Below are 15,597 nucleotides of genomic sequence, written 5' to 3'. Positions count from 1 at the left end.
GTTACGCTTTCTTTCTTTGCGTGAACATTTGGGTGGTGTTATGCAAATCTTCCCACATCGTGACGTAGGTATGTGGGGGCGTGTTAGAACGAGCCGTTTTAGGTAGGCGTGGCTGACTCTTAACTTTTATAACGAATATCTCTTTGTATTTGAGACTTTAGTCTTTGCAACTTTACAGATCTTCTTTATGCACCAAGAGCTTGTAACACTCCAAAGAGTAAGGAAAAATTTAAATCGCATCATATGACCCCTTTAAGTCCAAAAACAAGGTGGATAATACTGCTGATTGTTTTTTGTATATCAGCATACTCCTGTCTAGATAGACATCTTTTACTTTTGCTTCTTACTGCTCACATTATGAGCGCTGCGTTTTTAAGACACTCAAGAAGCCCAATTGAACGGCCCCTGAGCTCTCCTTTTGTTTCACAGAAGAAAGAACCTACACTTTCAACAGTTGATTTTATATAGTCTCTCATTGATGGGTCTTTACGCTGCGCGGTCCCTTTAAGGCAGACAGCACGTCGTACATTCCTACGAAAAAAGCGGCGTTTTAAATGCCCGGTTGACGTCATTAAACTTTTTAAGCGGCTGGAGTGCGCGCGGAGGGAAAGGCAGGCACACACGCGCGCGCTTTTCCAGCCATTCGCTGCAGATGCGACTGGACGGGCTCCGGTTTTCTGGGAATAAATACAAAATCAACATTCCTTGTAAGAGAACTACCGTTTCTTTCAATAGATTATTATTGCGGTAAATACATGGTTTATGTTGTGACCTTTTATTATAGGCATGTTTCAACGATAACAGAGGCATAAAAATAGTTTGCTTGAGTGTGAATCTGTTGCATGCTGTGTTTTACGCGTTACATTTATTCTATAACTATACTGCTGTTTTACTTGTGTTATAGATAACAAAGGGAAACAATCACAATTAAATGGGCTTTTCCGATGTTTTTTGTTCTAAAACATTTCATTTACTGTATAAGTAGAATGGCAGGTGTATTAGTGAAGCTCGTGCATATGCGCGTGTATATTTGATCGCCGCGTTGTAAAGTTAGTTCTGTTGTTCAGTTCATACGGCTTAACTGTTCCGTGGTTTCAGCACTGTTTTGCTGTGCATTAGCCTAATGCATTGACCCAGAGCTCAGCCACGGACCCCAGCAGTCACACAGACAGAATAATGTTCATAATGGTATTGCTGACTCCGTGTCCCTCTCCGTTTGCTGCCCTTGACAGAGGAAAACGAGAGAACAGCATAATGACATTCTGACATTTTCAGGCAAGCTGCTGTTGTTGTGCTTTAATAACTGAGGCTGCCAGACTCTTTCCACAGACTGTAAATCCATTTGCTTCTGAGAAGGATTTCAATCAAATGTGAACTTGCTAAATAAATGCACCTTCATGCTCCTCATATAATTGTATTCAAAATGAAATTTCATGATTAAAACAGCTATACTAGCATTAAAGGAATTGTTAATGCTTTGTTAAAATTAAAGTCTACAAATTTACAAACCCTATATGACTTCGTTTTTTCTGTGGAACTCAAAGGAGATGTTTTGAAAAATGTCCAAGGCAAGCAGCTCCTTTCCATAAAACTAAAGCATTCCAGTGCCTCCCAATCTCCATAAAGCACAATAAAAGCAGTTCATATAGTTCATGTCCAATATTTCTAAACTTCTGAAGCCATACCATACAGTAACTTTGTATGCGGAACAGATGGAAAGTCCTAATTACCAGACATCTATCCCTGTTACATCTCTCAGATCTCATTCACACCTCCATATTTTTAAACCTTAAGCATCATGATCAGTCAAGAGACAAATTAATGACATTAAGCATTTGATATTAACATTCACATTTTATGACGGCTTTCACATTGATCCAGAGAGACATGCTACCACTGAAGTGCCATTTCAAGCACATACAGTATGTTTATTTTAAATCACGGATTATGCATGATTTAAACTTTTTTCAGGTGCCATCAAAACTCCATCTGGGGTACATTGAGAATATTTACATCATAAAAAGGTTAAACCGATAGGGTTATGCAATTCCAGGGAGAACTTTTAGTGAAATAACTTCATAAAATTCATAACTCTATAAATAAAAGGCGTAATGGCTTCGGAACAGATGGAATGCAACTACTACTTTTATGGTACTCTTTTGAGCTTGATAGTTACACGTCATTTGCAGTTTGTCTTGATTTTTGCTTCACTGAAAATAGAAAATCATATGGGTTTCAAACACCATAAGGCTGAATAAATTTAAATATTTCTTTAATTTGCTAAGATCGTTCGCGTTCGTGAGGATGAATATATTTTTGTCATAATTCTTGAAGAGCCATGTGTCATTTACTTAGACAAGACATTTACATAAGGCTTTGAATGCATTTTAATGGAATGATTAACAGGACAAGGGAAAATCGTTTCTAAATAACACTGATCTGCTGCAGGTGTTATTCAATCAAACTATTAATAAAATGACACAAATTGCATAATCTTCAGATTACACCAGTCTCATATTTCTTGAACATGAGATTATTTTATTCTAAGTGAAGTTAGTAAAAAAGCATGAGCCATGTCAGAATCACATGCTACAATGTCTGTTTCTACAAAAACTGATGCTGTAATGTAATGACAACATGATCCACGCCGGGTAATTAGAGATAAGCATATGTGAAATCCTTCTTTGGAACTTTGCCATGTTCAGCAGGACTTATAATGTACTCATGATCATTGCTGTCAATAATGGATTAGACTTGCTTTATTTGATGATTTGACAGAATAAAATAGGCCTAGTCTTATGCTGGACTTGAGTGGTCTGGTTCCAATGCCGGTCTTGGGATCTGTTCTTGTCTGGGTCATGTGGAATTGGGGTTTGCCATGGGATTTGGACTCTAGAGGGGTTATAGATTGGAAGACAGGTGTGATGGCCTTCACAGAATGTTTTCCCAGTGGAAACTGTATTGCCTTTGTCTTAGGAGAATTGATATGAACACTGGCTGCTGATTACTTCCTGATGTTACAGGCCAAAAGGAAGCAAAGCACACACTTTTTGCATATTCTAGGAGCCTCTTCAGTAAGATTGATTTTATGAGTATGCAGTCAGGTACAGGAATAATTTGAGAAAGATGTCTCTAGTCAAGTCAAGTCACCTTTATTTAAATAGCGCGTTATACAATACAGATTGTGTCAAAGCAGCTTTACAGTATTAAACAGGAAAATAGAGTGTTGATAATGCAAGAGGACAATAGTAAACACTCAATTTTTCAGTTAAAGTCAGTTCATCATTGATTCAGTAATGTCATCGTGCAGCTCAGTCTCTATAAGTCAACCATTTTATGTTGATTTTCCCTAAAAACACTGTGGTGCTATCTAAACTTTGCAGTGTTTCCTGCACCTTTCTGAATCTTTAGCACAACAGCAAAAAATTGTTGTGAGTCTGATTTAATGTTATAAATTTAGTGTATTTTACTAAATGAACTGAACTAAACCCTTCAAAGCAGTTACTGAAAAAAAACGGACTCACTGAAGTCAGTACCATTGCAAGCTACATTTACATGCAACCAAATAATACGTTTATAATCGGATTTATGGCTCAGTCGGACTGAAAAACCATCATATACACACCTCAATTAACCATATAAAGTTATCAAATAAAAATTAAAATATTGCCATCAATGACAGATGAGGCAGGGAGTGTTCATCAAACCTTTTGTATAATCATTATTTTTGCCCATTGTGTTTGGCAATGCTACTGACTCAGAAATTACAATTCAGCTTTAATCAGTGATTTATATGGGAGCTCTTCAACAAAACTTTACTGTGACAGTAAAAATGAGTGATTGTAACTAACTAGACGAAAAGTGATTAGACAGCTTTTCACTCTCACACTCGTTCAGTTTTGATAAAGTACACCTCAAATGAGACATAATTTGAATAACAAATAAGATGCAATGTTTTTGTCTAGAGAGATCTGATCCTCTAAATTTATCCTAGATTTGGTTTGTTTTACTTTGACATTAGGTCCTTAGTGCACAGGGAAGTATTATTTATCATGTCTGCCAGCAAGTTTTACCCTGAGCAAATTAGCAACATGTCTTTAGTTGCTCGATAGAAACCTATACCAAGGAATACTAATTTAGTAAAAGTTGAGCGTTATTTCCCTGGGAAGTACAGCTTTTATCACCACACATTTTGCAACTCGCATGCAAATTGAAAGTATGAAAATATTTCAAAAGATGGCACACAGATTCAATCTAAACAGATGTTTCTGACATTATGATCTGCAGAAGCATACAAATTACCGTACACATTTTAAACTCTGCTCTTGTTCTCCAGACATTGATTAGTAACTCAGAAAATCTATCTCTCTCTTAGCTGTAATTGCCAACAACACTTTTGCATTCACAAACAGCATTCAACATACACACAATAGAAACGAACATGTACAACACAAAGACTGAATGCTGAGAGGGTCCATACCCCTCTCATTCAAAACATCCAGACAGAAATAATCACTCAACGGCATCTGATGCTTCATTTCCTGCCAGTGAATCAACATCTGACTGCGTGTCTACGTGCTGTCTCTTCCAAATTAGATTAGAGTTTTTTTAGCTTTAAATTGTAATTGACTGGAGCAGGTGCTGCATGAGTCTAATGGTTGTCCATTTGAATTCACTGAAGCATAGAAACCAATAAATTTCTGTTTAAACTAACAATGTGAATTTTGAGTAGAGCAACCGTTTTCAAGCCTTTGTATGAGGAACAGGCCCATGCCTGATAATTTAGCACACAAATTCTATGATCCTTTACAAATCTGCCCTCAGCGTGGTGCTGTATCGATCTAAAAATAAATGAGTAAACAAGTTATGACCGATTCTTCATTTTTATTTGGCTGCTTAATGCCATTTTGTTATCAGGAATGTTAGTATTGATTCATTAGGATAGTGCAATGTGACTCATTTACCCCCACAGTCATTATAATAATACAAGAGATCATGTGTGACTGTCAATATGAATGTAACTATAATTATAAGTGTGAAGTGGGGTGCTGGGCAAAAAAAACCTGTAAAAAAAATCTCCAAATGAAATTGCAAAACAGGTTTCCAGAACACTTCGTCATCTGTCATTGGCCGGAAAAGCAAATAGTCTCGGCCCAAACTAGCCAATGTTGCTATGTTGGCCTAGTCAGGATTCTCAAACAAGCAGTGCCTTAGTCGCTTTGTCATTTTTCAAGGAATTCGATCTACGAATGCCCTACTTATAGTTAAACTGGAATGGGATAAAGTATTTTAACAAAGAAAAAAAAATACACATTTAAGTTGTCTTACTGGGTTTGGAACGACATGAGGGTAAGTAATTAATGACAGAATTTTCATTTTTGGGTGAACTATCCCTTTAATGAACTAATTTTCCCCTCAGTAAATTGGCAGAAATGTCTCCTTCTTTGAAGCTTTGTTACTATAGCATTAGTATATATTAAGAAGATATCAGTATATAGCAGCTCTAGGCACTGGGAATAAAATGGTCTTTTTGATGGTGATGGGTTAGTAGACAGATAGTAGATTAGCTTCTAAAAGCATTAGGGACAATGAAAACAGAAGTATATTTTTGACACTATACACAAATCCTTTTTGTTTTTCAAATCTGATGTTTATGTATTCACTGTCTGCACTGTCATTTTGCAAGTGAAATCTGATCCGTTTGTTCAGTCAATATATGGTGTATGTACATGGGTTGCTAGTAACAACGACAAGAGATTTTTTCATAAAACAACTGAGAGTCAGTTTGGAAAGAGGAGGAAGTCTGGGAATTTGCCCCTGTAGTCTGATATGACATTTCACTGCATTGCTGAACTCCTGAGCGGCAGTGTTTTACACATATTCATGTTTACTGTGTTCAAAACTGCTAACTCATTCGCTACTCACTAGGCAGTGAACATCATATAGTTCGCTAAGGAAAGAGTGAGCAAAAATAAGTTAGTGTATTTGGACTAGGGCTGTCACGAATAATTGATTAAAAAAACCCTCTGTTACAATTTATCTACTTCAAGTAATTAAAAAACACCAGACGTTGCACATTTCAGGTCATAAACTGTTACATTATGTATTTTAATACCATAAGATGTGTTATTTTTATAATATCTAAACATTATTGCCACATGCTTTTCAACAAAGAATTTTTCATTCTTTAAAATGCAAAGCATAAAATGTTGTTGTTCACTTGAGTCTATTTTTAATATTTGTTTATTTTTATTTTTATAATAAGTATTACCTGATTATTTGATTAGGCTAATTGTCAAAATAATTAAACAGTTTCTTAGTTACCAAAATAATTGATGGTCCTAATTTGGACACAGCCTTGACAATATTGTGTACTGTTATGTGATGATTTTGCTGTTAATTTTTTAATTTATTTGATTACTGTTTATATTACCAAAAACTAAATGGATTTGCATCAAAGTATTCCAAAAAACAAAAACAAAAAAAACAAATATATTGTCTGAACAAAGCCTTAGAGTTCTAAAAATAGTCCATCAAAGGAAGTATGAGAATTTACTGTCAAACTAAATCCAGATCGGTGTAGAAGTGGTATTAAATTGTTAAAAGAGCCACTGTCTGACAAAGAGCTAACATGATGAGTTTTTTTAAAATTAGAGGTGCTTTGGAGGAACATAAGCTGGGCGAGATGAAAGGCATATGGTATTGTTGCTTGAGAATGTGCACAGGAAGAGACTGAGGGAGACCTGTGTCCACCCTGAGACTTCCTGGGAGTGTCTCTCTGGGTGCGGTCCAAATAACATTGTACACTTTGCCAGCAAAGTCTATTTTGCTCTTGGAGACGCCCATAACCTCCTTTAGAATGCACTCATTTCCTCTCAAGGAGAAAACAGGAAGCATAACGCTCTGGTTACTAAAGTAACCTCGGTTCCCTGAGATAAGAGAACGAGCATTGCGTTGACACGCCTTGGGGAAACTCCTGTTTACTCTGATACTGAAGCCTGATTTGTTCACGTTTGTGTATCTGCACAAACCAATGGCGCTCTAGCCCGCCGAAAGGGGAGGAGCCTACTGCTATATAAGCCGACTCAGAGTGCCATATCATCAGAATCTTTCGAATGAAGTGACAGTCATTGATTCGCGTGCAGCCTTATAGCACAGCAACTTACGCAACTCATTACCTTATCTCAGGGAGCCAAGGTTACATTACTGTAGTAACCGGAGTGTTTCCTGAGATAAGGGAACGAGTGTTGCGTCTCATTGCGCTATGGGGAACGCATTCAATAGAGCATTGCTATAAGCAAGTGCAGAACGAAGCCGCCCTGCGAGCCCAGCCGTGGAGCATTCTTCTGAGGATTCCTGTAGGCATGAGCCAAAAATGATACCTTAATGAACTTAATGACCTGGTAGTTTTTGCCGACTGACTGGCCAGCCACGAGATAATGATTCGCAGGGTTAGCTGCCACATAGACTTTGAGCGTGGAGTGACAGTCCCCTTATCCAACAGCTCTTGTAGAAAGGTTAGCATGTGGGACACATTACAAGAGGATGGGTCCAAGCTCCATGCTGTACACCAGTCAGAGAAGACTGACCATTTAAGGGCATAAAGGTGTCTTGTAAACGGGGTATTCACCACACTTGCGGGGAGCTGCAAAGGCTCCCATCGAGGGACCAAACATGAATGCTCCACAACTCTAGCCGGGGTTGCCAAATCATGCCCTTCATTTGCGAGAGCAGGTCCTTGCTCAATGGTATTGGCCAAGGGGCTGCCGATAGCAGCTGGATCAACTCAGGGAACCATATCTGATTCCTCTAGAGTGGGGCCCCAGAGGACTGAGCATACGACTTCCCTGACATGTCTGATGACCTGAGGAAGAGCGCTGGGCCAATTGTGGGCCAGGGCATCTCGCTGTCTCGAGAAATAAATTGGGCAGTGAGAGTTGTCTTCTGAGGCAAAGAGGTCTACCTCTACCCTCCAAAAGACAGACCAAATCATTTGAACCATTTGTGGATGTAATTTCCATTCTCCTGGAAATACATTGTCTCTGGACAGCATGTCTGCCCCTTGGTTAAGTCTGCCTGGCACATCAACTGCTCTTAGTGAGAGGAGTTTGCCCTGTGCCCATAACAGGAGGCGTCGAGCCAACCTGTGAAGGGAGCATGACCTAAGACCACCTTGGTGATTGATGTAGGCTACCATCATCACGTTGTCCGAGCGGACCAGTACATGGTGCCCCTTTAAGGCTGGCAGGAAGGTTTTTAGGGCCAGAAAAACCACCATCATCTCGAGGCAGTTGATGTGTAAGCACTGCTCCAGGTTTGACCAGAAGCAGAACGCCGGTCTGCCCTTGTACAGAGCTCCCCAACCCAAGTTGGAGGCATCTGTCGTAACTACCTTCTTTTTGGAGGTCAGTCCCATCGAGACGCCCATTTGAAACAGGTGTGAAGTTTTCCAAGGGGCCACGGCTCTGATGCAGCGGTGGGTTACCCCTGGGTTAGCCCCAGAGAAATCACAGAGGAGGTGGCCGACATGAGGCTGAGCATCCTCTGGAAAGCCCTTAGGGGACATGAAGTCCCTAATTTGAATGACGCCACTAGCCACTGAATAGTCAGGGAGTGTTCCGATGTAATCCATGCCCGCATTTGGGCAACGATAATTGTCCCCAGAAAAACTACTCACTGTCTGGAAGACAAAGAGCTTTTGGCTAGATTGATTTTCAACCCAAGGCGCTCTAGGTGGCTGAGCAGCAGCGACCTGTGAGCGATGAGTTCCCGTTCTGATCTGGCTAAAACCAGCCAATTGTCGAGGTAGTTCAGAATTTGGATTCCCATCTGTCTCAGAGGGGAAAGAGCTGCGTCTATGCACTTCATGAAAGTGCGTGGGGCCAGAGACAGTCTGAATGGCATGACTGTGTACTGATAGGCTACTCCCTTGAATACGAATTTCAAGAACGGTCTGTTATGGGGGCTATCTGGATGTGAAAGTAAGGATCTTTCAGATCCACTGACAAAAACCAGTCCTCACAAGGATCTGCTTCAAAGTTAACATTTTGAACGGCCATCTCATAAGCGAACGGTTCAGTCTGAGATCAAGAATGGGTCCGCCCTTTTTTTTTGGTAATGAGGCAGTAGCAGCTGTAAAAACCTGACTCACTGTTTCCACGGCACCTTTTGCAAGCAATGTTTTTACTTCGTACCAGAGAACATGAGCATAATTTTTTTTTAGTTTGAATAACACGAGCGAGGTGGCCTGCGAGCGAACTGAAGCAAGTAGCCTCGTTCTATGGTTTTTAGAACCCAGCTTGACACATCCAGCAGTGGTAGTTTGCTTGGACGTGCGCTGAACGAGAAGGACGGGCCCAGCTAGAATAGAGCTTCCATCGCTCCGTGTTGAGCGGAGGGATGGAGAGCGAGGGTGAGCTTTCTTCAAGGGAGTTCCATCCTCTGCAAGAACTGACCCTCTCCTCTTCCTGCATGCAGATCAGGACGGCTTCTGAAGCTAAGGGTCCAGTGTCACTCTGGGGCGGGGACCTTGGCGCTTCGGAAACGGGTAACATTTCGCCTTCTGGGGGTGCTGCTGAAGCCCGGGCTCAGGTTTTGGCCTAGGCTGAGGCAGTGCCGGTTTTGCAGGCTGCTGAGCACATGAGGTCTTCTGGTGAATTGAACATGCTGCCGCACTGGAGCGCTTTGGCAAGAAGTGACCCAGAGCCTGTGTCTTCTGTGCTGCTGTAAAGTGCTCAGCAAACCTATCCACGGCAGGGCCGAATAGTCCCTTTGGCGAGACTGGCGTGTCGAGGAAGGTGACCTTGTCAGCGTCCTTGATCTCTAATAAATTCAGCTAAAGGTGGTGCTCTAGCACCACCAAATTGACCATGGCCTTGCCGATTCCCTGCGCCATTGCCTTGGTAGCGTGCAGAGCCAGGTCTGTTGCTGTGCGCTGCTCCTTAAAGGCATCAGAATCCTGGCCATGCTTGCCCATGGAGTGGAGAAGTTTGGATTGAAATACTTGGAGTACTGCCATAATATGCAGCGCTGAGCCAGCCTGACCAGCCGCTGAATAAGCCCAGTTTGCCAAGGCTGATGTAGTCCTGCAGGGCTTAGAAGGATGCGCTACATGGGCTTTCAACCCCAGGTCCGAGGGAGGGCACAGATGAGCAGCGACCGGCTCTTCCAGAGGGGGAAGCCTGCTGTATCCTCTTTCTTCAGCGCCGTCAACAGTGGTGAGAGCGGTAGAAGTAGAGGAATTAACACAGGCCGAGTAGGGGGTGCACCACGTCCTGGTGAGCTCTTCATGAACTGACGGCAGGAATGGAGCAGGCCGATGGCTGGAGGACTGTTGACGCCATCACTTCAGGTACCACTCATCAAGGAGGCCGTGTGCAGGCTCTTCTGTAGTCGACCAAGCCAGGCCGAAATCCTCCACAGCCTTTGTCAGAATGCAGATCAGCTGTTGTTGAGGCAACTGTCACATGTCTTTACTGGGTCAATTTTTCCTTTGAGTACAGTAGGGTATTACTCATCATGTTTGCTTGTTTGGTTCAATTCCAAATGCTTTATGTAGAGGAACTGCTGTGCAGCTGCTCGTATGTGGGGGCGTGTTAGAACGAGCCGTTTTAGGTAGGTGTGGCTGACTCTTAACTTTTATAAACAATATCTCTTTGGATTTGAGACTTTAGTCTTTGCAACTTTACAGATCTTCTTTATGCACCAAGAGCTTGTAACACTCCAAAGAGAAAGGAAAAATTTAAATCGCATCATATGACCCCTTTAACAATTGAACTTATTGTTCCATAAGGGGAAAGAATGCTAGCTACTTAAATTAATCTGCGTTATTGCTCCCAGATGTCACAAATGATCAAATATGGATGGAGGAATTATTATATACAGTTTGTTGTAAAGCAAATAGAATTTGACATCAAGGTTATCACTTCTGGTGAGATGTAGCAACATTATTGATTGAGAGCTTTGCTGAAAGTACAGTATGTGTGTGTATTGTCTGGCTAAAACAAAATGTTTGTGTGAACAGTTTACTAAAATTGCTAGGTTGTTTTCAACAATGCTTTTGGCAAAATTGACCTTGAAATTGAGGATTTATAAACCAAACCTGTTTAAAAGAATAGGAGATGATGATTGTCGCTCTCCACATTCAACCCTTAAATGCTTATTCTGGCCAAGAATCATCCACTCAGTCAAGAAGAGCCCATCTGACCAGCATGTAAAGCGTCAAAAAAATAATTTAGTTTGTACATGCTGTTTAGGGGCTGTTACATCTGAAATCAATGATACTACTATAATAGACCATGTGGAAAAAAACTCAAATAATGCCAAAGCAGTCCCAGTCCAGTCCCATTGCATAATGCCAGTCAATCAGATTCAATCTAATGATTTTGGAAGTGCTTTTTGTGTGATATGTATCAAGATTAGTCCATTAATAGACTGTGGGCTTTTGGTAAGGTCCCTTTAAGGTTAATTCAGACCTTTACTCTTCTGTCTGATAGAAGACTTTAGGTTTGCAGCACAGTACAGTGATTTACAGGCCAGGGTTCAGTCCAAGTGAACCTACCACTATGTTTTGACTGTTGACATTCTGTTCAAGTTCAAGGCAATTCAAATAAGAGTTATGAGCTGCAATGTGTTCAACTTCGGTGTTGAAATCATTAGTAATGCATTGTTTAGGATTTGTAATGAAATGTATAGCTGTTTTTTCATACATTTCTAATTTTCAGATGCAGGAGTTTGCCTGTCAGTGTATGAGATTGAGATGTAAATCCTGAACAGTGCAGCAAGTTGCAGGTCTTTTGGGGTTTCCCGGTTTCCATTCATATTTCTCTGGAGTAATTTGTGTTTCCATTATATGAGTAATCAATATTCAGACAGAGTGTTATCTTATGCTTTGAGAGAAAGTACAGACAGAGACAGAATGCTATGAGGTGAACAGTAAATGTGAAATGGAAAAGCAGGGAAAAGAAGACAGTCAATGTGAGATTATATGAAAAATGTGGATATAAAGAGCCAGCTGTGGAGTGAATCCATCATACAATAGACTATTATGAAAATTTAATGGTTGCCTTTAGATGGCAGTATTTGACCCAAAGTTGGGTTGAAACAACCCAGCATTTTTTAGAGTGTTGGAATATTTGAAGGCAACAAGTTTTCCATCCACAATCAAAGATCATATACATATAAAAGAACAGATGCATAGCCTTGCATGGCCCCTCATTCATTACCATTGTTTGATGCAACTAGCTATGTTTTCTATGCAACTATGACATTTGTTATTATGACACATACTGTAGTAACCTAAAGACGTTTAAAAATACAACTGGCAGTCTTACAGGGATATTTAACTCCAAAATTATAATTTTGTCATCATTTACTCACACTCATATAATTCCAAACATGATTTAGTTTCTTCTGCAGAACTTATAAGAGGATATTTTGAGAAATCTTTCTGTGTCCGTTTTGTCCATACAATGGAAGTCAATGGTAAACAAAACTGTTGTCAATATGCTTACCAACATCTTTTTTTTTTTGCATTCTGGGATCACCTATTTGAGCCATCAGTTGCCAGTTCACATGTTTAACCACTATGCCACATTACCAAAACAATGAAGCACTCTAAACTCTGCAGACTAACTAATAATCCAGGTATATTTGCACATAGAGAAGCACATTCTAGTCTGCGCTGTACATTCCAGTGCTTGCTGCCTTTGTTTATGTAACCACTGGTGTGTTTAGTCAATAATGACTTAGACATATTGTAACCCTCAGGTTTTTTTTCAACCCTAATCCATTGAACAGCCCACAGGGTGACTTTACAGGTGTTTTGTATTACCTGGGCATGGAAGAGGGGTCTTATCTCTCCTGTACCAGACCTGCTCTAGAGAGAAAGAGCCATAAATATATCTCTACCCTCTGTTTAGCTGGCCCATTCACCATTGCCTATCAAGACTCCCCAGTTAGTTTAGTCATGGAGTTTTATTGTCCGTATTGATAATCAAGTCTATGTAGTACTCCGTTTGTTAGGTACATGCGCTTTTGTCACACAGAAGCTTGGTTGTTGTGTTTGGTTTTTGTTGACTGCACAGCTTTCTTTTCTTCCCTCCGGGTCTTCTCTGAATTGGGGCCAAAGAGGATCTGGTCTGGATTCTGGAAGACATTCTAATTTACTGGTGGCATATTTACCCCACAAACAAATGCTTGCCCTGGGTATATCTGCATTAGGCAGCACTAAAGCAGAGGCTTTATGGCAGTGTCTAAATAAAAGCTGTTGCTTTTGATGTGAGCTGTGAAGCACTTGAGCTGGCTTGGTTCATTGTCATTATGTTCTTATCCCCCTGCTTTATATGTGCCGAAAATGTTTATGTGTGTGTGCTTGTGCATTAGACAGCCCTTTATGTGGCTGGCAAATGCTCTGGTCTCTATTTGGCATTTACTTCACAGCCTGCCTTTGTTTCTTACCCAGCAATGCACCTTTTATGTGGACAAAAATGCATTGGTTGGACAGAATATCTTGCACACTATTAAGAAATGATGTCTGCTTTGAATTATATGAATTATACAGTAACCCTCATTAAGTGCAAAATCAAACCAGCATCGTTCACGAAAACATGATTAAAAAGCTACATGATGCATTAAGATCATTTATGAACCGGTATCCACACGGCCGTTGGGTTGACATGAATAGGTGCGCTGCACAAACTAAGATGGATGGATATAATTTTAAACCTATTAGTTTCCACTCCCCCCCCAAAACCCAACCCCTCCAGAAAATCACAACAACAGTTGGCACTGCTCATTTTAAACCCTTACAGCACATTTCATTTCTGCATGTTGCATATTTGCATGTACAAGCACAGTTGTACACTTTTGTATCCATATGAAGCATTGTGAATTCATTTTACTGAATCAGTTCATTCAGATGATTCATTTACTACAAAAAAAGGATTCACTAATTCATTTGAGAACCTACCTACCACCTTTTTACCACATTTTATTTTAAATAAAATTGAATATTTAATTGAATTTGACTGTTCATCAGTATATAAAATACAGTATATAAAGTGTTTTATAAAGTTTTTTTTGTCTTTACTATGCTCCCCCCCCTCTTAAATTAACTTAAATTAAAGTTTAAGTTTAATTGGCAGAGTCATCTGCTGAAAGTAAGACTAATTTCTGTCGGTCTGTTTTCACTAGAATGAGAGCACTTGTTCTTTCCAACTTTTGAAAAAGTGGTGAAAAGATGAAAGGAGAAAATAATGAATTCTTATTCAGATATGTTTGGCACATATACTGTGACTGTTACTAATCATTGCTTATAGCATTTTCTTAAAATACTGCATAATTATTACTTGATGAGGCGGCACCATAGTAAGCCATTGATAGCCAGTTTAAAAATGATAAAAGTATCTTGAAATGAGATAAGTACCTTTGAAAGTATTGCATATATGCATAAATATTTGGCTATATTATCACCCTCTTTTCTTTTTGCCAAGAATTGTTTTTGAGCAACTTTTTATCAAGTAAAAACTCTTTGATATGCTGCAAAAATGTTTTGTTTTGTTTAGTTTTTTTCTGTCAAACTTTTTCAAGCACACAACACTGGTGGTTTTTCTAGTAAAGAAAAAAAAGGCATCTTAAGTTGTTAAACTTTTTAACATTACAATTAAATTGTAATTTGACAAGCTAGAGTGATGTGACAGACAGGCATGTGCTGTACTTTACCCTTTGTGCTGGTTATAGCTGAGATGTGCCAGGTATTAGCATGGCCTTTCCAGGCTACCTTTTATCTGCTGTCTGGGCTTATTTTTGGAACCCTTTATTATTCAAGATTCTAAATAATAAATGATCGCCATTTGCTTTTTTTTATGTAATGATGGCATTGTTGCCAAGTGGATGGCAGCATGCGCAGAGACATTTGTTGCTGTTATTGTTTGTTTCTTGCCTGAGTCACATTCTAGCATGGCATCTTTTAAGTGCATTCCAGGACTAATGGAAATTCATGATAACGTATATTCACAATTTTTTTCCACAGATACAACATTTTGAATATTACAATGATTTTAATTCACATTTACTTAGCCATTAAAAAGCATGTTATTAGTCCTGTCTTATCTCGCAAGTATGTTAAGAAAGAGATCTTTTGAAAGTCTTTTTTAAATGCATCAGTAGCAAAAATAATGTTCGATTTTGATTAACTTCTGTGAATAAGTTCAAACATTCAGTTTAAATGAACAAATTCATAATTCTCGCTGCCTTAAAGTCCACCTGGAAAGCTCTTATTACAAAGTTGAGCAGTGATTATTTCATTTTGTCAATCATTAAAGGGATAATTCACCCCAAAATTAAAATTCTCTCATTATTTACTCACCCTCATGTCGTTCCAAACCCTGACTAACCTGTATTCTGAGAATTTCAGTGATTTTTTTTTTTGTCCATACAGTGAAAGTCAAAGGTAACAAAACTGTTTAGTTACCAACATTCTTCAAAATATCTTCTTTCATGTTCTACGGAAGAAAGAAACTCACACAATTGTAGCGTCTGGACCACTCAAACACACAATATATATTTTGTTTTTATATTTAACAAATACTCTGTAAC

The 15,597-nt window shown here is 39.5% G+C and overlaps 1 protein-coding gene across 5 annotated transcripts in view; it reads left to right on the top strand.

The window, feature by feature from the left end:
• Window positions 1-596: 596 nt before the first annotated feature.
• The window catches only part of LOC107705580 (PTB domain-containing engulfment adapter protein 1-like), a 51,068-nt gene continuing 36,067 nt past the window's right edge, over window positions 597-15,597 (top strand). For all 5 annotated transcript variants that reach the window (XM_016508909.1, XM_016508907.1, XM_016508905.1 and 2 more), the window contains exon 1: window positions 597-707. In XM_016508909.1, the coding sequence (XP_016364395.1) occupies window positions 653-707 (55 nt within the window). In that variant the 5' untranslated portion in view covers window positions 597-652. The remainder of the gene's footprint in view (window positions 708-15,597) is intronic.

Source organism: Sinocyclocheilus rhinocerous, unplaced genomic scaffold, assembly GCF_001515625.1.
Source record: "Sinocyclocheilus rhinocerous isolate Xijiao unplaced genomic scaffold, SAMN03320098_v1.1 scaffold504, whole genome shotgun sequence".
Lineage (NCBI taxonomy): Eukaryota > Metazoa > Chordata > Actinopteri > Cypriniformes > Cyprinidae > Sinocyclocheilus > Sinocyclocheilus rhinocerous.
Note: the sequence above shows the minus strand (reverse complement) of the source record. Positions and strands in the feature narration are given on the sequence as shown.